Source organism: Pipistrellus hanaki, assembly GCF_964339955.1.
Source record: "Pipistrellus hanaki genome assembly, chromosome: 8".
Taxonomy (NCBI): domain Eukaryota; kingdom Metazoa; phylum Chordata; class Mammalia; order Chiroptera; family Vespertilionidae; genus Pipistrellus; species Pipistrellus hanaki.
In genome coordinates this window covers 47,104,112-47,131,125 of record NC_140510.1, presented here as the reverse complement: position 1 = coordinate 47,131,125, position 27,014 = coordinate 47,104,112, and the positions used below count along the sequence as shown (strand labels likewise).

The 27,014-nt window shown below is 36.1% G+C and overlaps 1 protein-coding gene across 1 annotated transcript in view; it reads left to right on the top strand.

The window, feature by feature from the left end:
- Positions 1-27,014, top strand: part of OLA1 (Obg like ATPase 1) — a 121,598-nt gene that overhangs the window by 64,922 nt on the left and 29,662 nt on the right. Inside the window, exons 6-7 of the mRNA XM_084892675.1 lie at positions 6,603-6,683; positions 6,958-7,055. Of these exons, the coding sequence (XP_084748801.1) occupies positions 6,603-6,683; positions 6,958-7,055 (179 nt within the window). The remainder of the gene's footprint in view (positions 1-6,602; positions 6,684-6,957; positions 7,056-27,014) is intronic.

Below are 27,014 nucleotides of genomic sequence, written 5' to 3'. Positions count from 1 at the left end.
TAGAATATTTAAAGGGGATACTTGGGCTGAAAAAGGAGGAAGCTGTATTAGTGGACTTTCTAGCCAGACTATTTTGAGCCGAGGCCTTGCTGCCATTTTTCTATTCTGAATGCATTGTTGGCTGTGCTGTGTTACAGCCACCCAGCCAGCACAGGTCAGCTCATCTGAGTGTCACCATCGGGTATTAGGGTAACGGGTTTGGCTAGAGGAAAGTATCAGGCTTGGAGGCTGTAATTATCACAGAATAAGAGTGAGTCACCTTGATAAAATGCCAAGTCTATCCATTTAGCCATCAAATTTTAGGATTACAGATGGTGGGCAGAGAGTAGACGAAGTCCTTCCTTTACCCTCATCCTATTAATACAGGATGTTTAATATCCATAGTTTTTTAAAAAGAAGGCAGAAAAGGAGAGTCTTCTATAATCCAGTCTTGTAAATGTTTCTGTTGTTGACAATTTGATATAGCTCCTATCCAGTTTCATTATTTGAGTACATTTACTTTTACTTATTATATATAGTTTCAAAACCACAAATGGAATCATATTATGTGTTCTGTCATAAATAGTAATACTTAATGTCTATTGAACTGTGGCAGCTACTTTACATGTATTTTCTCATTTAATTCTTAAAATCATCATATTTTAAATTGGGGTTATTACCACTTTTATAGAAACAAACTTATGTTTAGTAGCAGCCCCAAAGTAACACAGTTAGAAACTGGCAGAGCCAGGGCTTATACCCAAATCTGTTTGATGATAAAATCCATATTCTTAAACTTATTCTGTTGTTCTGAACTTACTTTTTTCACTAAGCAATGTATTTTGGACATTTTTGCATGTGAATGTGTATATAGATATACCTGTATCTTGTCTGAATGGATAAAAACTGTTCTAAGAATACTCCATAATTTATTAGCAAATCTCCAGTTTATGGGTTTTTAGGTTGTTTCTATCTTTTTAAAAATTGATTTGAGAGAGAGAGAAAAAAGCGTTGATTTGTTGTTCTACTTATTTTATACATCCATTGTTTGCTTCTTGTATGTGCTGTGACTGGCAATTGAACCCACAACCTTGACATATCAAGACGAGGCTCTAACCACCTGAGCTACTCAGCCAGGGCAAAGGTTGTTTCTAATTTATACCTCTCTTCTGGTGTTAGTATCATGCTGTTCTAATTACTGTAGCTTTGTGGTTTGTTTTATTTTTTTAGTCTTTTTATTTATTTTTTATTTTTTGAATATATGTATAAGTGTGTGTATATATATATTTTTTTCTTTTATTGTTTAAAGTATTATAAATAGTAGTACACATGTCTTATTTTTTTCTCCCATTTACCTTCCCCTGGCCTCCCCTACCCACTGGCACAGGCCCTCACTCCCCTGTCCTCCAGTGTCTTGCATTCATTGGTTATGCTTATTTGTATGCATACAAGTCCTTCAGTTGATCTCCTCCCCCCTTCTCCCCCCCAGCCTTCCTGCTGTAATTTGACAGTCTGTTTGATGCTTCTCTGCCTCTGTATCATATCTTTTTGTTCATTCTATATAATAAAAGGCTAATATGCAAATCGACTGAACAGAGGAATGACCAGTCACTGTGACACGCACTAACCACCAGGGGGCAGATGCTCAACACAGGAGCTGCACTTTGGTGGTCAGTGCACTCCACCAGGAGAGCACCGCTCAGCCGGAAGCCAGGCTCACAGCTGGCGAGCACAGTGGCGGTGGAGGGAGCCTCTCCCACCTCCACAGCAGCACTAAGGATGTCTGACTGCTGGCTTAGGTACACTTCCCATGGGCTCCCAGACATCCCCTGAGGGCTCCTGGACTGCAGAGGGCCCAGGCCGGGCTAAGGAACCACCCAAGTGCATGAATATTGTGCACCAGGCCTCTAGTCAGTTTATAATGTTCTTTATTATCCGTTAATGAGTGAGATCTTGTGGTATTTTTCTTTCACTGACTGGCTTATTTCACTTAGCATAATGCTCTCCAGTTCCATCCATGCTGCTACAAATTGTAAGATTTCCTTCTTTTTGCAGCAGCATAGTATTCCATTGTGTAGGAGCATAGTATTCCATTGTTTATTGTGGTTTATTTTAATACATAGTAAAGCAGGACACATTTTTCTCTCTAAACATTTTTATTCTCTCACGCAAGTCATTCTTTCAGAGCAATGATATATTCAATTTGTAATGTTCTCCAACATCCCTATTGGGATTTAACTGGAATTATGTTAGATAAATGTTGAATTTTAATCTGCACAGTGTTGATCAGGATAGATGAAAATCGAGTGCAGGGTCTGGCTGAAGCAAGTTTTAGGTCAGTGTCTGAACCTCGCATCTGGGAGTCCAAGGACCTGGAACATTACTTTATTGGCTGTTGTTGCATTTGAGTATTGCCGCAGAATCACTCACAACCTTTGTTCTTCATTTTTTTGGATAATAAATCCCTTTTAAAAGCATTTGGGAGAAATGCGCCATCATCCTTCAAAGGCACATAAACAGAGAACTTTAAATACAGTTTTAGCCCTAGTTGGTTTAGGTCAGTGGATAGAACATTGGCCTGTGGACTGAAGGGTCCCACATTTGATTCCTGTCAGGGGGCACATGGCCAGGTTGCGGGCTCATTCCCCAGTAGAAGTGTATAGGAGGCAGCCAATCAATGATTCTCTCTCCTCATTGATGTATCTATCTCTCTCTCCCTCTCTGAAATCATAAAAATATATTTAAAAAAATTCAATTTCAGGGTGAGGGAACCACTGATTCTATGGATTACAGATGAATAATTTTTGCTATGGAAACTGAAGAATATCAAAATAGAGAAGACTAGTAATTATTCTTGGAAAATCTAGTAAATAACTGGGTTGTATTATTTTATGCAGAGAAAAATATTATTTTTGTGATACATGAATTGACAGATTGTACCTAAAAAGTAAGGATATCGAATTTCTCTGATGACCTTGGGATGAGAATGAAGACTGAATGACAACTTTGGGAATTGCTAGGCTAAAAAAGGAGCAATTAGAAAGGCAGTAAAGAAGACAAACAGGCCAAGGTGATAGGATAGAACTTGAATTTCGAATCACTTAAATCTGAATTTTAGTCTCACCTATGCCACTTACTAGCTATGGGAATTTAAGCAAGTCACACATCCTCCCTGATTCTAAATACATTACAGGTGCTATTCCCAACAACAATATAAAATGCATAAAACATAGAGCATTTTAAAAGTGAAATATGAGGTTTTTGGTAAGATGAGTCAAAGTAGAAGAGCAAGGTATCTGAGATGTGTTTGTATTAAGTTTTTTTGTTTTGTTTTGTTTTGTTTTTTGCAGTTAAAAGATAGTTCAACAAAAACTAGCTAATTCTTGTAGAATGTTAAGACTAGAAACCTGAATTGAGTTCACTGAGAAAGCCAGTATTGTTGGTAACCTTCAGTAATTTGGAAAAAAGGACCACTGGACAATTGTTCATTTGTGAAAAATGTATACTTATTTGCTTTAAAGGATTGCCCAAAGAAATATATTGCATTTTGTAGATCACTAGCATTTAATTTTTCAACAATCATAATAACAATAGCCACAACTCACATTGACTGAGAACATACTCTGTGCCCAGAACTGCACTAAACTCCTTATATGCATTATCTCTTTTGATGATCGTAGCAACCCCGAGGAGGGTAGATAGTGTTCCCATCTGAATTTTATCAGTGAAGTAATAGGTCACAGACCTGGTGAGTGGTAGACCCAGGATTTATTTCCACACTTATCATTAAGCTGTTAACTCTACAAATAGTATACACACATCACTGCCTTGTAACAAAAAAAGTTCAAATGGCCAGGAATTTTTGTATAATCTCCATCATGTGCAGGATTTATTTTGAAAATGAGAAATTTGCTACAGTTATCAAAACAGTCCTTCTATATCTGTATTTCTACATCACGATGTTACTAAAGAAATACAAAATCCTAAAATAACTTCTGAGTCGTCAAGCATTAAAATGTTTTATTTTATGTTCTTACCGTATTCTAATTGTTAAAAGTAAGTTAGGTATGTACTAGATTATTTTTTCAGTTAACGAAATTCGCTGAACTGGAATCCTTTCTTGTTCTAACCATAATTTTATATATACAAGCATAAGAAAAAAAATTCAGTCGATCCATTAAACATTGTATACAAATATGTCCAAATGTGTGTTTTTTTTAAATCTAATTAGAAGTCTTTTAGATAAGGAACATAATATTTTTTAATTTCTTGCTAAAATTTAATTTTTACTAAAAGTAAGAAAAGCAATGCATTGCAACTGTATCATATAATGATCACGTATGTAACATAATCTTATCTGATCAATCTATATTTTGTCTTTAGTAAAACTGACATCTTTTGCTAATCTGTCTTTTCCTGGCTATTAAATATTTTGTGGGAATAATTAAGAGAGAACTGAGTACAAAATAAAATATCTTACATTTTAAGGTATTTTTATTTTCAACTGTTCAAAGATAGTGACAGATTTTCTAAAAAGATTTCAGTGTGGCTTTAATTAATACACTATTTGGTAACTTTAGTTATGAGTTAATTCTCTTTAAAATTTGAGTACTTCTAATTTATAATACAGTATTTAGGTGTAAGGAGGTGGGGGATGCTAAAAAGCTTTTGTGATAAGACTTTTATGTCTGAAGAGATGGTCTAGCTAATTTAAAATGAGCGAGATATACTGGAATTCCTTCACTGGCATCCAGCATTTATTGAATCCCATTCATTTTGTAAAAGTGTTTATAGTTACAAAAGTATTTTATACTTTTTACATAATTAAAATTTAATTTCCTTCTTTATTTTTGGTTTGGCTTTCTTTTGTCTATTTTCTTCTCTTCTCTTTCTTTAATTGAAAAAAAAAAAAAAAAAAACTAATGAAACCAAATATAAGATGGCACCACTGTTTTCTTCTGTCTTGTTGCGTATCCCTACATAAGCTGTGCTGGCCACTCATCATAGTAACCAGCTGGGCCATTTCACCTGCTGGAGCCATTAAAGAGGACTCTCTCCCCCTAGATTAATCCCCTCCGACATTAGTTTTTTACACTGACAACTGGAGCAGGCATTCAGAATTTGCAGGTGGCCAGTGTGACGCACATAATTGCCTACAATTTTAGGCAATGAATAAAAATGGTCTACATTACTTGTCAAAGGTTGTATATGCAGTGCCAAGTGAGATCTATGGGAAGCCTTTTAGGGTTTAAAGAACAGTTAATAGCAAGGCTGCACAGGGCTTTTTTAATCATAATGCATTTGTAATATAGCACTTTGATCTTCTCCTTGTAGGAAATGGTGTTACATTAGCCACTTTTAAACATTTATGAGTGAAATTCAGTTATAGAAGAGTAAAAGTGATTATTCTTAAGCAGAGCATGTTACATTTCATTAAAAGTTTTTAGCTTGCCCCTTCCTTGTTAAAATCTGTGGGAAGTCCTTTTCCTGGAGTGTTTCAAATCAGGATCTAAGGATATAGGACTTTTTCCTTATTTTTTCTGTTATTAACAGCAAGATTTGGAAGGAAGATATACTAATATTGAGGTAAATTATATAAGTGGATATTTACATAAGAATAACTGATTTTTGGTAAAGGAAAATGCATCGATGAAAATTAAAAAGACCTATTACTAATAATTGTGTATTACAGATTTTTAAAATTGCATGTTTTAAACATCCATAAATTATCTTTAACAACAAAAAACAGATGACTCTCAAATGCACTTCTGGAAGAGCTAAGTTTGACCTTTCGGACCCTAGAGCCTTTTATTAACACCTGCCTGTAAGGGGAACCTTGCCACACGCAGCTTTTAGATTCAGAACCACAAAACTGATGAGGAAAGGCTTGAAGGGTTCAGTTTGTGTCACTTGCTGTTTGCCGTTTCCATTTCACAGATGATTAATCTTTCTGTGAAGAAAGGCCAGAGAAACAAAGCACATTGGGCTCTTCCTGCAGTTACTCCTTCTGAATGCACACTAGCTTGCTAACTAAAAGGCCTTTAGATTTCCAGCAGAGAGAGATGTTCTGAAAGTGAATGCAGCTGGTTGGAGGTCACCAGTGCAGGGCTCTTGCCATTGTGTAATGGAGGCTTTGGCAGGTTGGAGGGGGATTGTTGGAGTGGGGACAGGAGAAGTGGGCAGGGAGAAGGTGTTGGCAAAAAATTAATTCATATTAAAAAGGGTTATCAATAATAGATTCAAGTTCATCTATTTGTTTGGTTTTCTTTTTAAGAAAAATTATAATTCAGTCTTTCTCTAGTGTTCCCCCTCCCCCCGCCCCCAATTTCCTAATAGTATGTTTATCTTGCAAGTGGCATCACTTGGTAATGTTGAAATATTACTGTCTTTAATAGTTGAATTGTCTTAAAAATGTTAAGACCTTTACTAATTTTGCTAGTATTTCACATTTTATATATTAATATTTTAATGCTACAATGTTTCATTGTTATTTAGTTTCATAATGAGATACTAAAAGTAATCTCTATGTCTTAGTTCCCCCTTTAATTTTAGTATTTAGTTGGATTTTAGTCTAAATGCTTAGTAGTATTCTTGTATTTACTTTTTTTCTCAATTGTATATAGGACATAATGTGCAAAGTCAAATCCTGGGTTATAGATCAAAAGAAACCTGTTCGCTTTTATCATGATTGGAATGACAAAGAGGTAAGTTATAAATATTATGCCATTTATTATTGCCTTTGCTTTGATTTCTTAGAGAACAAATTAGAGTTGTTATTATTTTACACTAATTATTATATCTAGTTCTGTCAATGATTGCTTATTCCCAGGATTGTTAATTCTTTTCTCCTGTTCCTGATATTTTATAATAACTAATCTTTTAGAAAGAAGATTTATAAAAATGCAAAAGGCTACTTGTTTAAACAGTTAAATAGTTATCAAGTTTTGAAAGGGATTATTTTTCTGTTTCTCACTTTAGATTGAAGTGCTGAATAAATACTTATTTCTGACTTCAAAACCAATGGTCTACTTGGTTAATCTTTCTGAAAAAGATTACATTAGAAAGAAAAACAAATGGTAAGTTTTTCCTCCTCGGGTATCCAGACATATCATATCTGTACACAAACACATACATATGTGTATATACTGCTATGTTGGATTTTAATTTTTTCCCCCTCTTATTAAAAAATTTAAAATGGATGAGAAAGCTTTGCCTGGGTTTAAATTCTGAGATAAATATTTTAATTGATTTACACTGAGAGAACTAAAAAAAAACCAAACAAACAACTAAATTAGGTAATATTGAATCATACATATTTACTTTTCAAATTTAAATTTAAAGAACATTATTTGTTTTCTTTGCAAAATGAGAATAAATGTAGTTAGAGCAATAAAAAATTTTAAGCTAGGAATTTTAGCTGTGCTGATAAGTGACTTTAAAATACCTACTTGGGATTACAGTTGGACATAAATTTTAAAATCCAGATCGAATGCTTTAAAAAAGTTATTTTTAATTTAGAATAAAAACAACTGTGGGGCAGAGGGAGGACCAAATATATTTCAAATACTTTAAAAGTGTGGCAAAGTTAAAAACTATGTATCCATGTATTGATTATAATTGTTGACATGCAACCAAAACGTGCAGTTTCCTTTCACTCACTAATAACTTCAAAAAAAATCTATATTTTCATATAACATGTGAACATATACACATTTGGCATAATACTTGCTTTGACTTGCCCCTCTGGGCTCTCAGTATTTATACAAACAAATCAAAACTATCCACAGCAAAATATCTAAATTCCCCTAAAATATATTGTCGGTTTTTTCCTGTACTTCATTAAGTACTTAGATGCACATGGTTTCAATTTTCCATTAAAAATTCTCATTTCCATATGATATCAAAGAGTGAGAAGCTTTAAACTGAAAAATAAACATTCATAGACTGGAAGCCAAAACAATAATTAATGTCAGATGGTTAACTCCAATAAATCATTAGAATAAATTCTGTGAAATTACTGCAACTAAAAATGTCCTGTTAATATTACTATAAGACATTTTGTGTTCCTGATAGAAAGTTGAATTTGACCTCTTTATTGGTAATATTCTAGAAAGCATAAACTTAACATGAAAATTTTGTTCTCACTGGTCAGTGTCCTCCAATAGATAAATTTAAAATAAACACTTGTGTCTTGTTTCAAATTCTTATAAATTTGATGATTAATGTGTTAAAAATTGTTACCTTTGGGGAAGAATTTTAAATTTATTGACCTTAGTTAATAAATCTTCTCATTATGGTATAAATGGTAATGTTTCCTAAGGTTCCGTGAAACAATACTGACATCAAAGTATCCATGAAAAGGGATGAGTCAGTTTCCTTGCCCAGAGGGGCTTCTCACACCTGTATTTGGATGATTACAGGTAGAACTCCCTGGCTCTAATTGTATAGTAAATACTATTTCCCATACCCTAATGGTAGACAGACTGCTTGGGAGACGCCAGTCTGTGATTTAGCTGTCGCCAGACACCCCATGTTTTTTTGTGAGACCAGTTGTGATGATGATATGGTTATAGCCAATTGAAAGTAAACCAACTCTTGTCTAAATAGCAAATTTTAATTTATAAACATGTAGAGGAATGGATGGTCCTATTTATAAAATCAAATTTTAGATTTTTATGTATAGTTAATGATCTGGTTTGGGTTGTGTGTAAGTTTGGGGGGCTGAAGGGGGGGTGCGCTCTTGTGGAAGTTAGTGTAATTGTAGCTGAAAGATCAAAGACTGGGTAACTGAGTGATGTTCCAGAAGAGAATTTACCACATAGCCATTTTCTGTACAGTTTCTGCCGCCTGCTGTTCCTATTTTCCCTCAGGCTAGCCATTGACTACCCCCTGTGCATCCCTGCTCGTAAAAAATGATTGCGGAAGTATTTGTCATGTATTTATGAGTGGGAAACATTGTGTGATAGGGAATGGCATCTACTGGAGCCAGAAAGATTGCCATTTGTCTTTCATTCACCCACTCTGCTACAGCTTTAAATCCTCTGTTTATGCAACATAGCCTTTGTATTAAAGTGCAGAATAAATTTTTATTATGAAGGATTTGAGCACTAGGTTTTCATCATTTATAACACTGCAAGCAGATGTAAATAGTTAAAATTCATTTTCACTACTGAAGCCTTTTAATTTTTGCTAGCATCTTGGTTTATTTATTTATTTATTTGGTAATGTTTATATCTAAACTTCACTTGCATTAGCTGCTCCCTTAGCAAAAGAAAAGATTTTGCTTTTTAAGATTATTATGTAATGCTACTGAAGCAAATTAAGACTGATGCAGGAAGCAGCAATAAATATTTTCCTGGGTCTTTTAGGTCTATAAAGCTATTTTAAATGGTCAGGAAAGAGGAGATAGGGTTTGTGATTTTGGCCACAAGAGAAAGACTAAAACTGTATTTTCGTGTGTTCAGAAGTAATAAACAATTTAATTATTGAAGTTCACTTTAAATTTAAATGGAATGTTATTTTTCTGTCTTAGAAAAATGGGACACATTTTGAAAGCTAAAATCTATCGTTAGTGAGTAGGTGTATTGACCCTTTGAAAGATGTAAAAACTGGAATGGCTCCAAGCATCTACTCTGTGGTTTTAACAATGTTGAATTAGTCATTCTGTTGATTTAATACCTATCCCCTGAAGAGAAGCTGACATGATATCAGAGTTACAATTATGTTATGATCAGTTGACAGTAATCAAGATGTAAGGGAATCCACAGAAAGAGGGGTTTTTTATTATTATAAATTACTGTTCTTTGAATGAATAAAACTATACGGAAGTAATTGTATTTTTCGTTGGTGGGAGCCAGTGGTTTTTTTTTTTGAACACTTGAGGATTTCTTTTTTTTTTTTTAAATCAGTATTACTTATATAATTAAGATGATAGTATATGCAGTATTAATTTTCATTTGCGATTGCTACTGAGTCATGGTGTCAAGCAGGTATAGGACATTAGAACTCTGAAACCTTTGCTTAATTAGGATTTAAATTTCAGTCTTTGCTATTCTGTTAATGGTATAGTCCATCCAATTATGAAATCTGTAAAACTAATTTTAGATATAGTAGTTTTCCCCTTATCAGCTGGATATGCATCCAAGAGCCCCCAATGGATACCTGAAAGTACAGATAGTATCAAAACCCTATATATACTGTTTTTACCCTACATACATACTCTCTGATAAAGTTTAATTTATACATCACATACTGTAATAAAAGTTTTGCAAATGTAGTCTTTCTCTGAAGATATTTTATTATATTGTACTTACCTTTTCACTTAAAGGAAGCACTGTATTTACAGCTCCTCTTTGACATATCTGATTTGACAGCAACACTAGTCTTATGTTTTGGAGCTATTATTAAGTAAAGTAAGGGTACTTGAACACGAGCTTTGCAATACTGAGACAGTCAAACTGATAACGGAGATGGCTACTAAGTGACAATGGACAGGTAGTGTATACAGCGTGGCGATACTGGACAAAGGGATGGTACATGTCCAGGTCAGGTGAGCAGGATAGTGTGAGATTTTATCACACTACTCAAAGAAGTACACATTTTACAACTTGTGAATTTTTTTTTCTGGCATTTTTCCATTTAATATTTTTGCTTGGAGGTTTATTGCTGCTAATTGAAACTGTGGGAAGCAAAACTTTGGAAAGGGGAACTATGTATTTTGTACACCTATGTGGCTTCCAATTATGTTTCAATGTTGTATTCTGTTGCCCCCATCTTTCTTAAAAATTATTGATAAAGGATATTTTATTATTTTTTAACTACATGATCTTACTCATCTGGAAAATATAATTGATATTTAGGTTTTTGTATGTGTGTATAATACACATTTACATATGTCCTAATGGGCTTGTGGTCACTGAATATTTTATTCATATATATATATATATATATATATATATATATAGCCCAGCAGCGAGGCTAGATCTGCTGCTGTTGGGAGTGTCTGGGCCTGTCAGCCCCTCCATGAGGCTGGATGCTGGGTCCAGGGGGCACATGTAAATTGTCCCTTCAGGAGTTCTATCACTTGCTATGACGTGCGCTGACCACCAGGGCGTGGCGCAGAACGAAGGAATACCTCATCTGTGGAAGGGAGGCCCCGGCTGGCAGTCAGAAGGCCCCGATCAGCCCTGATCGCCGACTTAGCCTAGGGACCCTACCCGTGAACGAATTTCTTGCACTGGGCCTCTAGTCTATAATAATAAAAGCATAATATGCTAATTAGACCAGACATCCTTCCAGACAAAGCCAGGGCTACAACCGGGGATCCAAACAGCTGCCGAGCCTGCGAGGGAGGTTATCCAGGCAGCCACCTTGGCTGTGAGGGAGGGATCAAGGCAGCTGCTGTGGCTGCAAAGGCCTATTCTTGCACGAATTTTGTGCATCGGGCCACTAGTATTATATAAGAGTCAATTAATCTGAGTGTTGAAATTGATTTAGAATAGGTGGACAAATATTTGTAAAGTCTAAAAATGTTGTATACTCAGGGGCAGTGTGTCAGGCTCACCAAATGAAATTTTAAAAGAAAAAAGTTTTATTAGTTTTTATTATACTATAATTCAGTTTCCCCATGTCCACTTTTCTTTTTTTGTTAGTTTTCCACATAATTTGCATACAATAACTAAAAATAGTTTGGTGATACTTTACATTATGTGCTGGGTTAGTTGGGAGAATTGTAGCGTAAATCCAATATTCTTCATTTCCTGAACCATTTATAAAAATTGTAAGTACTTTATCTCAGCAACTTTGTATGAAGGGGAAAGTATGTCTTTTTTTTTTACCTAACTTTATATGTACATTTATCTATAGATATATACACATATATCTATAAATAAAAAACTATTTCTGTAAAATGATTTTAACAAGTCATGAATTTTTTACAAGATTATTCATTGAAGCTAGAAATTTAACACATGTTGCTTTTTTATGTAATCATATTGTTATATATTTGATTTACTTGAAACAAATAAAATGGGAATGATTAATTATTTTTAAATAAGTTATTTATTTTAGTTCAGGGGGCTTCTTAAGTAGATTTGAAATTAGGTTCACTTTCATATAAAGTTCAGGATATTACATAAAGCAAGATTCACATGTATAAGATTTTTTAAATGTTTCATTTTAACATCCACTAGTCTGGCATAGTAAAAGTTCTGAAATATCCATGCAATGTTTCTTTGGGGTTATAATTTCTATTTTTTATCACTATGGTTCACAAAATTGGGAGCGGATAGGTTTGTGTTAGCTTCATGTTGACATACCTAACTTTATGAAGACTGTGGGAATGTGTTTCACCTACTTGAAATCTATATAAATAAAAGCCTACAGAGAAACAAAGATGGCGGCATAGGGTAGACACCCAAATGCAGCCTACCACAACAAATTTGAATTTAGAACTGGAAAACAGGGGAGGCATTGCCCTGAAGCGCTGGACGGCTAGCTGAGAGGAGGCTCTGCCATCTGGGAAGGAGAGAGAAGGCACGCTGAACCTCAGGAACTGTGAAGGTACGGAGAACTGTGCACGCGGAAAGGCGCTGGCTCACTCCCGGCGCGGGGAGAGGAAGACCGAGATTGCCGCGGGCTTACTCCTGGCGCAGAGAGGGCGGGTGGGCTGAGTTCGCTACTGGCTTACTCCCGGCGCGCAGAGAGGGCGGACAGCTAATGCGAGGCTGGCCTTCTTGTTTGAGAAGAAAACAGAATCAGCCTATTGCTCTGATAGACGGCCCCAGACAGGGAGAGGCCAGACTGTCAGGCAGTGGGCAGAGATCTCTCGGAGGTGTGTGAAGCCAGAGGCCATTACTGCGGGACTTGGGAAGGAGCCAAAGGGAAAACAAAGTTTGTCTGCACCAACCTGAGACTCCACCCCATCTGTGGCTGAGCTCTCTCTCAGAGGCTGGCTTTCTCTAAGGAGGGACTGGCCGGAATCCAAAGCTTGTCTGCGCCTTTACTAAAGAGGTGCGCGCGCCTGCAACCAATCTTCCAAAACTCTCTGCGAACAGGACGAACAGGACTTTTCTAAGGCGAGACTGTCAGGGAACCAAAGATTGTCTGCGCCACCCCAAGACCCCGCCCTATCCAAGTGGAGTACAGAAGCCCTCCTAGCTGAGACACTGCTGATCCTCACAGCCAATTGGCTTGGAGATCAACGCTTCCCAGTGATACCAACAATAAGCAAGGCTTAGCAACAAGACTACAGGGCTACACCAAGACTGTCTACCGCAGGTAACTGGGAAGGCTGTGCTACTGGGCTCTACCAGAACACCTAGCACACAAAGCTATTCCATCAAATCAGGGAAAAACAACTAAAATGCAGACAAGAGGAAGGACACAAAGGAAGGAGATGGAGGAAAAGAAAAGATTAGACATTGAGTTCAAAACTACAGTTATAAGGTTATTCAACAATATCCTAAAAAAGGCCGATAAAATAAACGAGACCTATGAGGATATGAAAAGGGATCAACTAGAAATAAAGAAAACATTGTCTGAAATAAAAAATATTACACAGAGTCCTAAAAACAGACTGGAAGATCGCAAGAATCAAGACAAAGATTTAGAACACAAAGAGCCAGAGGACACTCCTCTGCAGAAGCGAGAAGATAAGAGAATCCAGAAAGTTGAAGATAGTGTAAGAAACCTCTGGGACAATTTCAAGCGAACCAACATCAGAATTATGGGGATTCCAGAAGAAGAGAGAGAGCAAGATACCGAAAAAATACTGGAAGAAATAGTGACAGAAAACTTCCCCCACCTGGGGAAAGAAATAGACTTACAAGTCCAGGAAGCCCGCAGAACCCCAAACAAAAGGAATCCAAGGAGGACCACACCAAGACACATCATAATTAAAATTCCAAGGGCAAAAGACAAAGAAAGAATATTAAAAGCGGCAAGAGCAAAGCAGGTAGTTACCTATAAAGGAGCACCCATACAATTGTCAGCTGATTTCTCAACAGAAACCATGCAGGCCAGATGGGAATGGCAAGAAATATTCAAGGTGATGAATAGCAAGAACCTACAGCCAAAGATAATCTACCCAGCAAAGCTAACACTCAGAATTGAAGACCAGATAAAGAGCTTCACTAATAAAAAAAAGCTAAAAGAGTTCATCACCGCCAAACCAGAATTATATGAATTGCTGAAGGGGGTTATTTAGGAAGAGGAAGAAGATAAAGATAAAAATTATGAACAACAAATACGTCACTATCAACAAGTGAATCTAAAAACCAAGGAAATTAAAAAAAAATCTGATGAACAATATTAACTGGTGAATATAATAGAATCAGAGGTATGGAAGGGGAGTGGACTGACGATTCTCAGGGAAAAGGGGAGTGGGGGTGTGGGAAGAGACTGAACAAAAACTGTGCACCTATGGATGAAGACAATGGGGGATGGGGAAAGGACAGAGGGTGGGGTGGGAACCTGGTGGAGGGGAGCAATTGAGGGGGGGAAGAGGATCACATTTGTAATAATCTGAACAATAAAGATTTATTAAAAAATAAAAAAATAAAATAAAAATAAAAGCCTAAGTGACCGTTCAACTGTTCGACCAGTAGCTATGGTGTGCACTGACCACCAGGGGGCAGATGCTCAATGCACAAGCATGGAAACATGCAACAGACTGATGAATTTCAGAGGGAAGGGGGTGTGGAAGGGCAGGAATTGATTAACCAAGGGTCTTATATGCATACTAGAGGCCCGCTGCACGGATTTGCACACCAGTGGGTCCCTCAGCCTGGCCTGTGGGGATCAGGCCAAAACCGTCAGTCTAACATCCCCTAAAGGGGTTCCAGATTGCAAGAGGGCACAGGCCAGGCTGAGGGACTCCACTGGTGTGCAAACGGAGCCTCTAGTTATAACATAATTTTGGTAGGTTTATTTTAACATGTGAGGAGGGTTTTAGTGGAACTACATTTTATAAGCTTTAATTTGTAAGTTTTTTCATAAATTAAATACTTTTTAGTGGTGATTTCTTTGTAGGGGTGAGTGCTTATTTGCTTCTTTGACAGATATTAAGAGGGTGATAGAGAAGATCAGGAGTATTCTGGAATTCCAAATTGAGTAATTACCTTTTTTAAAAAATGGGATTGATTAAATCAGTAACTCCTATACAAGGTATTTTTAGGTTTACTAAGGTAAGTTATAAATGAATCTAAAAAGAAAACCTTTAAGACCCTTTCTCCATGTTATAATTTCTTGTTTAGGCTACTGGATATTTTAAAGTTACATTTGCTTTTTAATTTGTATTATAATAAAACTTTGAAATAGTATCATATGCACTATGAGTTAGGATTTTTTAATTTAATTTTTTTTTTACAGAGAGGTGGGGGGATATTAATTTGTTGTTCCACTTATTTATACATTCATTGGTTGAATCTTGAATGTGCCTTGACTGGGAAACAAAACTACAATCTTGGCGTACTGGGACAAGTAATTGACCAGGGCTGAATTAGGATTATAAATAATTTCCAAATTTCCTTCTAATATATGGATAAAGTAATAAAATGCAAATAATCATTGATCCCTCTTTGTGTCACATATCGTATTAGGTAGTGAACAAGAAGACATACAGTCTCGCCGAAACCGGTTTGGCTCAATGGATAGAGCGTCGGCTTGGGGACTGAAAGGTCCCGGGTTCGATTCCGGTCCAGGGCATGTACCTTGGTTGCGGGCACATCCCCAGTAGGGGGTGTGCAAGAGGCAGCTGATCGATGACTCTCTCTCATCGATGTTTCTAACTCTCTATCTCTCTCCCTTCCTCTCTGTACAAAATCAATAAAATATATATTAAAAAAAAGAAGAAGACATACAGTCTCATGGCATTATAGAAGACCAACAACCAAATATTTAATATAGTGTCAGTAAGTGATTAGGATGATGAATGAAAATTAAGCAGGGTAAGGGGGTGCTATTTTAGTTAGGGTGGTCAAAGAAGGCCTTTGTGAAGTTAGGGAGTGCAGTATGAGAGAATTTGAGGGAAGCACAGTTCAAGGAGAGGGAACAGCAAATGCCAAGTCAAGTCCGATGGGGCATCAAAGAGAAGAAAATGTGAAGACACCCACTTGAAAAGAACTTGAAATTCTTATTCACATACATTGTGGTTAAATATATATTAAAACATATCCTAAATTTATTCTAAAATCTAATTTGGGGTTTTAAGAATGACCTTCATTTATTTTCTCGTTTGCTATAGTTAATCTTATATTTCGATTGCTGTATTTTAAGCAACCTTTAAAGTAATATTTGCAATTATATAGATTTATTTTGAATTTCATCTTTTTTTTTTTTTATACTTGTCTAGAAACTTGCTGATCAACAATATCACTTAAAGCATTTTTCTTTTTAAAATCCCTAATGGCTCGGTCTGTGTTGCTCAGTAGTTGAGTGTCAACCTATGAACCAGGAGGTAAGGGTTTGATTCCTGGTCAGTGCACATGCCTGAGTTGTGGGCTTAATCCCCAGGAGGGAGTGTGCAAGAGACAGCCAATCAGTGATTCTCTCTCACTAATAGAACTTTTGATGTTTTTCTCTTCCTCTCCCTTCTTCTCTGAAATAAATAAAAAATATATATATTTTTTATATCCCTTGATGTATGACCTCAAAAAAGTAGATTGAACTGATACTATTAATACTAATAACCTACATTTGTGAAAACTTTACAGTGTTTCAATTTACATTACTTCATTGGATCTTTAGACAAATCTCGAGATGGCCCATTTGACACCATATTATTTTGGCCTTAAGTTGAATTTTTATTAAAATGAAGCATTTTCATCATTGATTTAAGCGATCTGCATTTGAGCTTAGGAATGAGTAAGCTAGCAGAGAGATAAATAAGAGTTCCGTTTCCTGATAAAGACACAAAAGGTATATTTTCAATGCTTTAAATACTTGTCATGAAAATCAAGAGGCGGGGTTCTGAGTTGGTGAATATCCAGGGAGCATGGAGTGCCTGCAGAGGACATGGAAACTCCATGCTTTTCCCCATACTTTGCTCTGTGCATCCAATCTGTATTTTCCTGAATCATATACTTCATAATAAACTAGTGATTTAGTGGGGGAGAGGGTAGGTTAAGGGGTAGTCATTAATAATTATGGATGATAATCAACATTGTCCTTAGAAATTCTTTAAAAAGAACAGCATACCCAGTAGAAAATACATTGGGTTTAGTCCATTTTTAAATTTAAAAGGAAAAGATTGAATAATATGTCTGTTAGTAATCCTTTTTTAACTTTTTAAAAATGATTTTCCAGAAAAATTTTTCCAAATAGCATATCTGGATGTTTGAAATATGAAGGTCAGTAGTACTTTCCATACATAATTTATATTTAAAACTAGAGGCCCGGTGCACAGATTCGTGCACCAGTGGGGTCCCTTAGCCTGGCCTGTGGGATTAAGTGTACCTCTGCACCACCGCAGCCAGCATTTTACCTGCCAGCTCGTCGGGCTCCAGCCTGCTGTCCCGTCAGTCCTGCACAGCACCAAGTAGTGCACAAAGTGGCAGGCAGCCAGGGAGGAGCCCAAGCCTGGGCTGGGCACTGTGCAGCTCCTGCTCATCCTGGCCCCGCACACCTGCTGCTGCTGCCCCTGCTCAGGTGTGTAGAGGAAGTGTCTGCAGGAGAGGCTTGTGCTGCCGCATCTGCGCTCCCCAGCCATTAGCCCGCTATCTGTCAGCTAAGCAGCGTTCCTGCTGTGGGAGCGCACTGTCCACCAGGGGGCAGCACATGGGTTGAGCATCTACCCCTTGGTGGTCAGTGCGTGTCATAGCTACCAGCAGGTCATCTGGTTGTCCGGTTGCATAGGCTTTTATATATATAGATTGTTACCTTTCGAATTGTGCTATATTTCTTTTGTCTGTTCGCCCCATCCTCTTATTAAATGACATTGACTTAGCTTTTTCTGTACCAAACCAAAAGACATATATAGCAAACCACCATGATTATTGAATTCCTGCAATGTGGCAGGTACCTTTGAGCTTACAAATTAGTGAGATGTTAATAGAATAGATGAACCTTATATGAAAATTTTACAAATCTTTTTTTTTTAAAATATATTTTATTGATTTTTTACAGAGAGGAAGGGAGAGACATAGAGAGCTAGAAACGTCGATGAGAGAGAAACATCCACCAGTTGCCTCTTGCACACCCCCTACCGAGGATGTGCCCACAACCAAGGTACATGCCCTTGACCGGAATCAAACCCAGGACCTTTCAGTCCGCAACCGACGCTCTACCACTGAGCCAAACCGGTTTCGGCAAATTTTACAAATATTTTTAAAACAGGTATTATCATGACCATTTTGGGCAGTTTGAGAAATACAGAGTATGCCAAGTTCTTATAACAGCCAAGTAGTAGAAATAGACAGATTGACTTGAAAGTTTGTGCCTGTTCCACATATGACTGTACAAGCTATATTTGTATCTTTAGAAATCTTTGAAAATATTGCTTTCATTAATTTTTCCATTCTGCTATATTTTATCTCAGAAAATAACATCTCCACCAAATTGTTGTAGTTAATAAATGGAAACAGTTCTCAAGATGACAACTATGCTTTTCTTAGGATAATAAGCTTCAACTGCTGTCGTTTTTGCCTTGCATTATAATTTTGTTAACTATATAATATTGTTATAGCAATATATTTTAGCACCACGTTAGCATCTATTTTTAAACATACATAAAAATTTTGGTGGAGTAAATACAGTGGCTCGTATTGAAACCAAAACCAAAAATTGCATCATGTTGCCAAGTCTAAAGGAGTACTACAGAACCCCAGAAAACATAGCTACAACCACAGGTCAGTTTTTATATGTTAATATAAGTAGAATTTGACTTGTTTTTTTCCTGCTAGCATGCCGTAACATTTGTTAAGGATAATTCTTCACTGCTGAGGGTGAGGGAGTTGTGTAAAGGAACAGGGAATTGAGTAAACATCATGAGATAGGACAGTGGCAGGTAGTTCATGTGTCTAACATGTTATTGTATTAGTAGGCAGTATCATCAACATTTACTGAACACTTAACTACATGCCAATTACACTTAAGACTACCAATAGCCTTTCAAGTAGGTGCCTTTATTATTTTAAGGAATGCAAAGCAAGTTAGAGAGATTGAGAAACCTGACCTAGGTTTCATAGCCAGTCAGTGGTGCCAAGATTCAAATGGAAGCAGTTTAAAGCCACAGCTCATGCTCCTCACTACTATGCCATAGTATGACAGCATTGGGCCACTGGTGATGCTGAAAAAGTATACAAGGCCTGAAAAATAGGTCATATATTAGCCATTTTTCCTATGATTATGAAAATTTTATTGTTGTTAAATAGTTCATGCACTATAAAATTTGAGATTAAAATTCATTATAACATGATTAGAAAATGCCAACTGAGATAAATAAAATTTATATCTAATCTGTACCTTTATTTTCATGGACTTGTCACTGAAAACTATTTCCAAACATGTTAAAATGTAATAGCCTTTTGCAGGCTTGCCAATTAAAATAGTTTCTAAATTTTCCCATAGAAAATTACATATTAATTCTTTTTTAAAATAAGTACTTTCTTCTACCACTTGGTTGTCTTGTTTTTAACCAAGTAGTGATTTGTTCCATTTCCTTGCATTTTCATAGCTTGGCTTTGTTTTTGAGACCTTCTTTTCAGTAAGGAATTATGCATGTGCACATGTTTCTTTTTATTAGTTGAAGTAAAAACAGGTAATTTGTATAATCTGTTTAAATACTGTGTTGGTACACAGCAATATAATGGAAAGAACATATATACATACATACAAGTCTTGGACAAAATAATGGATACTGTTTGTGGAGCATCCTATATAATAAAAACTAATATGCAAAGTGACCGTACCTCTGTTACACACACAAGCCATGCCCACCAGCCAATCGGGAGCAAGTATGCAAATTAACCCAACCAAGATGACTGCGGCCACAGAGCTGCAGCAAGCAGGAGGCTTGGGTTTCTCCAGCAATGGAGGAAGCCAAGCTTTTCTGCTGCCCTGGCTAGCCCAGGCTTACACTCGAGGCTACAAATTTTCAATTATAGAAGATAAATAAATCCCAACAAAAATGACTGCAGTCACGGAGCTGGAGAGAGCAGAAGTCTTGAGTTGCCCCTGGCGATGGAAGAAGCCAAGCTTCCCTTGCCTCCCTAGTGGGCCCAGGCCTCCACTCAAGGCTACAAAGTTTCAGTTATAGAAGATAAATAAACCCCAGATACCAGTGCTTCTGCTTGGGTTACCGGGGGCGTGGCTGGCCTGCAAACCTCCACAGACCCCTCACCCAGGCCGCCCCAGACTCCAAGGGAACTCCCAACCTGATCAGGGACACCCTTCACGGTACACCAGCTGGCCACCACCCATGCTCCAGGCCTCTATCCTATCTAATAAAAGAGTAATATGCAAAATGACCACTACTCCAACACAAGATGTGTGTCAAAGATGGCTGCCCCCATGTGGACACAAGATGGCCAGCAGGGTAGGGCAGTTGGGAGGGACCAGGTCTGCAAGGGAGAGCAGTTGTAGGTGATCAGGCCAGCAGGGGAGGGCAGTTGGGAGGCACCAGGCCTGCAAGGGAGGGCAGTTAGGGGTGACCAGGCCTGCAAGGGAAGGCAGTTGGGGCAATCAGGCTAGCAGGGGAGCAGTTAGGCATCAATCAGCCTGTCAGGGGAATGGTTAGGGGGTGATCAGGCTGGCAGGCAGAAGTGGTTAGGGATAATCAGGAAGGCAGGCAGGCAAGCATTTGGGAGTCAACAGTCCTGGATTATGAGAGGGATGCCCACCTGCCAGGTAAGATCAGGCCTAAACGAACAGTCAGAGATCCCTTGAGGGGTTCCAGATTGGAGAGGGTGCAAGCTGGGCTGATGGACACACACACCCCCATGCACAAATTTCATTTACCAGGCCTCTAGTCTATTATATGCTGACTTTGGGGCAATTGTGTTCTTTATTTTATTAAAGTCTCATCACAATGTTGTAAGGCAAGTATCTACCCATTTACTCAGAGATATGAAGAAACCTAGTTAAACATTTTAGAGACTTCTTTTAACCCAAACTTATGAGAGAAAATATAAATCATTTTATTGCATGTATAGCATGATTTTCATGCAACAAAAAGTGCACACAGAGTTTTCCTAGTGAAAATTACACAGGAACCTACACCAGCTAGAGAGCAGAAATAAATGCAATGTTTTATATAAACAGGATTCAAAATAGGTTTGCTGATTTCCTTATAGTTATTGTTCCCTCACCTGTCGAATAGAAAGATTTTCTTATAAATAATGAGAATTAAGTATTTTATGTATACCAAATGAAATTATTCTGTGGTAGAAATATATCAACATATCTTAGAATTTAATTTTTATAATATGGTAAAAAAAAAATAAAATAAAAAGCACATATATGACAGATCTATAGTTAGTGTCTGGCAGTTGTAATTACATAATAAATTCTCTTAACCAACCCAAGTCTTAATTATATAAACACTGCAAATTGTATTTGCTTTCCAGCAGGTACAGGTTTCTGTGTTATTTTTACTAGGGTATAACCAACATAGCCAACTCTTATTGCACATTTTGTTCCATGAAAAGCATGCTACAACATGCATGCAATAAAATGTTTTATACTTCTTTTCGTGAGGTCAAGTTGAAAGTCTCAATTTTTTATTTTAACCTAACCTCAAGAAATAAAGAATAACAGTCTTCCATTTTCTTCTGTTTCTCCTAAATATACATGTTTTTGCTTCTTATAATATCACTAGAGGCCTGGTGCATGGAAATTCATGCACTGGAGGGAGTGTTCCTCAGTCTGGCCTGCCCCTTCTCACAGTCTGGGAGCCCTCAGGGGAGGGAGGTGACCCAGTAATCAGGGGAAAGCGATGCCCTCATCACACCTCTGCTGCTGCCACTTGTGGCAGCGCAAGCCTCGGCTGGCCTTGGTTGCCTGAGCCTTGGGCATCAGCTGGGTAGCTGCTATCTGAGGCTTGCCTGCACCTCAGGCTGGCCCTGGGTGTCAAGGGGGCTGAGGGACTGGGGGGACTCTGGAGGCAGGTGCCCCGGCGGGGCTGAGGGACTGGGCGCCACCATCTTTGAGGGCATGGCATTCAGTTAGCATATTCCCTCCTTATTGGCTGTGGGCAGCACCATCTTTGTGATGGTGTGATGATCAGTTAGCATATTCACTCTTTATTAGATAAGCTGTTCTGTCTTCTGAAATTTATAATAATAGGGTCACTTATTTTTCCCTTTATTTCGCTATGCTTTTGTTTCCTTTCTCCTCCCTCAAAAAAATAACCTAAAATTTAAATTTGGGATCAAGTTAGAATTTTGTTTAGAAATATAAGTACCAAACTTCATTTTTGGAGAGATTTTACCATTTCTTGAATGTGTAAGACTTTTAATTGGAATAGCAGCACTTAAAAAATCTTGCTATGTTTCTCTTTTCATTAATCAAGCCTGATTCCTATATCTTTCCAACTCTCTCCAAATGGATTTTTACTAATACTATAAGCAGTGCATTGTAACACTTACTAAATGACAAAATCAGTGGGTACAAAATAGTTCATAGATGTAGACTTGGGAAAAAATTTTGTAATGTTTTTATTATTTAAAAGTATTTTTGAGTCTTATTTTGATGTTGTATGAAATAGTTTGTATGGAATATGTCTCACATCATAGAATTTACTTTGGGTCAAATCTGAGATAGAGGCAGAAGGGGAAAAAAGACTAAGAGAGAGAATATCAACCATTAGTCTTCCTTCCTATGTTCAGAGGAAAACATCTTAGTTACCTAGTTCTCTTAAAATTAATAGTTTTTAAAGCTCTTAAGTATTACTTAGAATACATTGTTGAAATCATACCTGGTTAAGGTTTTCTGATTAAATATGATTAAGTAATTATGTTTCTACAATTACATATTTCATGATTATGGTGAGACATTATTTTAAATCTATTATTAAGTGAAATTTGTTTGGGTGGCCAAATGAATATTGTAATGTGACTTGGTATTACTTAGACGTTTCGGCTACATAGTTTAAAGACCACTAGATTAGATTGGGAAATTCTATCAGCTTCAAAATCTTGAAATGCTGAAACAAGAGCAAAAGCAGTACTAAATAAGCATTCTTAGCCATTTGCAGGAGAAGGTGCGTGAGTGTGGCTTAGCTAGTAATTTTCTGTGTATCACTTATAGAATTTTTTTTCCTATGAAATACTTAACAGTTTTAAATTTGCTGTCTTATAGTTATTTTAGTGCCCTGTTGACATCAAGGGTTAGAGATTGTTGTATTGATGGTTTCTGACAAATAGAAATTATTTGATATGCTAAGCCATTTCTGACAGAAGATATAAAGTTTTGACAAACACATATGGCACAGCAAGTGTCCAATTTTAAAGAGCGAAAATGAATGCAAACCACCATTATGGTGAACACAAACAGCCTGAAAGCAAGTTATCAGTAAGCAAATAATTGTTGAACTGTTATGAATGAAATAGGATGTTGAAATAGGGCATGATTGGCTGATGTTACATATGTCCTTGATTACCTTCCTTGTGCTTTTATCCTAATAAGTGACATTCTTTGTATTCCTTTGGATGGCTAGACAGTCTGACACTGAAGAAGAATAAATATTGCATGTGGTACACATTAAGCTGTCATCCAAGACAGCATTTATAAAAAGTAACTGGAGAAATTCATAAGAAATTCTGCACTGCTACAGTTTCCTGGCTCCAGTCATAATTGTCAAAGTTCTTGACACATTCAGGTCTTCAGAAATGATTTAGGTTTACAGTGGCTTGGTGTATGAATAATTATTATGGATTTGTGTATTCATATTGCCTTAAGATTTTAATGTTAGTTACCAAAATGTTAGATTTTATGATAATTTTTATTTTAAGAAATATCTGTACATTGGTAATAGTGACAAATCTTCATCTTATGTGGTCTTTCATAAAAGGAACTTAGATAATTCATATATTGGGGAGGAAGAATGGGAATTGTTAAGCGCTTAGTTTATCTTTAACTGGTTGGGAAATATTGCTTGCTTGTGTTTAGTTAGCAAACAACTTTCAAAATAAGTATTTTTATTTTTCTTCTTCAGCAGCTTTGGAAAATCATCAAATGGTGCCCAAATAAATACCATTTTAAAACTATTTCCAAAAATACCCAAATCACTACTTGATATTTTATTTTAAAATATTATATGCTTTTAGTCACATACTTTTGTAACTTTAATATTGTTCTCTGAGGCAGGGTAGTGTTTTATTTGTCCTAAAACTCTTATCTCTTAAAATTTCATTTTGGAGGAAGATGGGTAAAAGACATAATATTGTACTAAAATAAACATAATTTCAAAAGGAGGTAAATTATGAATGCAAATTTTGCAAACATTTTTTAAGCTCTTCTTTCTTTCATTAAACTAAAACACTTCTTTTCATCCTATCTATCTGATATGCTACATAATAACTAAAGGATGAAAAAAAAAAAAAAAGCCACCCATCCAATCTTTTCTTTTTTCTGTTTCTGTAGCTTGACACAGTTATTCTAAACCATTTCAAAGTAAGTAATTAGTATTCCATTCTATAATCTAATCAAGAACATAGCATTCTATTAGCTGATTACTAGGAAAATGTGATTAAGTATCATAATGATTTAGGATCCAATAAAATGTGAAAATAAAGTACAGTGTTGAGTTCTAAATTTTGAGCTCTATTTTGGGGAGGACAAGAGGTCAGTCAAGGTTTCTATGACAACTATATTTTATATATTATTTTCAAATTATGTAATATTAATTTGGGAGTTGTTTTTAGGAAACTCTTTACTTTGAAATCTAAACCATCTATTTGAATTGAAGAAACTTTTCTCTAGGTATAACACTGCTCAAATGTTACCTATAGCTTTTAACTCTCTAGACCACTACAGAGCACAAAATATTTGCCCAACTGGTAAATTGAACTGTGAGTCCCACTGTGGGAAATTGCTTTGCTGTGCTCCAAACAGCAGTTATCTTAGTAATTGTCCCCGAATTCTTTGTGGCTAATAGAGCATAGACGTGATTTTACAAGCAGAAATTATTTCTTTTAAATACCTTTAATTAATAAACATGCCAAATAAAATGTGTCTATAAGCTATAGTGAAGCATTAAACTGCATCATATTTAATTGTAAAAGCTGAAAGGTAAAATTCTTTTTTCCTTTTAGTGTAAAACTGTACATATACGACATTTCACATTCTAAACTGGAGCTCCCAACAAGGAGCTTATCAGAGCAAATTGTCTAGTCCATCCCCTTCCTCACTCAGAACCTAATGACCCTTTATCATCATGGTTTAGATTGCTGGACACAGATGTGAGAAAATACAAGTAATCTACAGGTAACTACAGTAGCTGCACTGATGTTCTCAGAACACTGACTGCTGGGAAGATAAAGAGCTTCCCACAGAGTCTGTGACTTTCCGGCAGCAAAGCACATCATGAGCTCATACATGAAGTTTTATTTGCTGAAGATTCACAATAAAATGCATTAGAACATTCAGCAGGGACTCTTTTTAGATGAGCACAGAAATTCTGGAGGGATATTAGTTGAGGCACCAGTGCAAAGCATCACACTAAAAATTTTAAGTTCAATAATATTAATTCTTTCTATGGGAATCAAAGGTTATGGCTGTGGTGCAGCATTAATATTGAATTTCTTGATATTTATATAATTTACTACAGATTCCCATCTTTTTTTTCCTTCATAAAAGGCTGACCTTCATGTAAAAAGTTTTTAATATGAAAGAGGAAACAGTAATTTCTCAAACTTTAATACTAAATTGTATTTCAAAGGACTTGTTTATGGCCAGGTGCTCTGCTTTTGTTAGTTGCTTAGATTGTGATCAGTGAGGTAAACTCATTTATTTGCATGCAGTTGAGTAATTTACCATGAAAAGGATGATCATGTTTGTTTTATAAAGGCACTGCACCTGTAGCTTACTAATTGTTAGTTTGACTATTATTTGCAATGATCATGGTTTCATAAAGCTTTATAAAACTACAATGCAAAATATATTTGCTTAATCTTTTTTTATGTTTGAAATGTTTTGTTTTTAGTTATTGAATTTGGGGTAAGTCACTAGATTGTAGTGAATCAATATGAATTAGACTACCTGGACATCAGGTGTGTATATCTTTTCAAAAATAATTTGCTCGTCATATTTTTCTGAAAGCTAATTAATATTGTTTCTATAAAAACTATAGCTACTGCATTAGGAATATTACATTCATAGGCCAAAATGAATTATAATCCTCAAATCATTTTTAGAAATTATCATGTTAGTAGCTAAAAGATGAAGATTTTCAGCAACCAGTATTGGTTTAGCAGTTGACAACCAACAAAAAGGTATTACATCTAATTTTATATAATTATATACATAGCTTAACTGTTATTCTTTATGGAAAATACTGAAATGCTCAGAAAATTAGAGAAGATACTACCTAAGTCTTTTTGGCTAGGTTCCTACTCATTTTTGCTTCAAGAATGTTGTTAAAAACAATTATTTGCAAATAGAACACCAGAATTGCATCAAATATACCTGCAACTGAAGTAATTAATTTAATAATATTGTTTCAAGTGTAAATGACCAATGAACAAACTACATTTTATTTCAGAAAAGAAAAGACACATTATCTGTAAGTACTGCTAATCATTAGAATTCCCATTTTTCTGATAGCAATTAGCATCACTCTTCTTGGAGATTTTTATCAGTGAAAATTTTTGTTGACATTAATATATTTGACATATTCATAGTCGCAAGGCATATATTAATCTAAAAAATACAATATTGAAGAATTGTTTGAGGCTGTATTGCGCATTAATTCTGTTTTTAGTTTACTATGAGATCTAAAGGGAAAAAACTGTATTTGTTTCCATTTAGCAGCAAATAGGAAACACAGAACTCAAAATTCTACAAAGCACATTTTCTTTTCCTCTTCGTGTTTAAAAGGC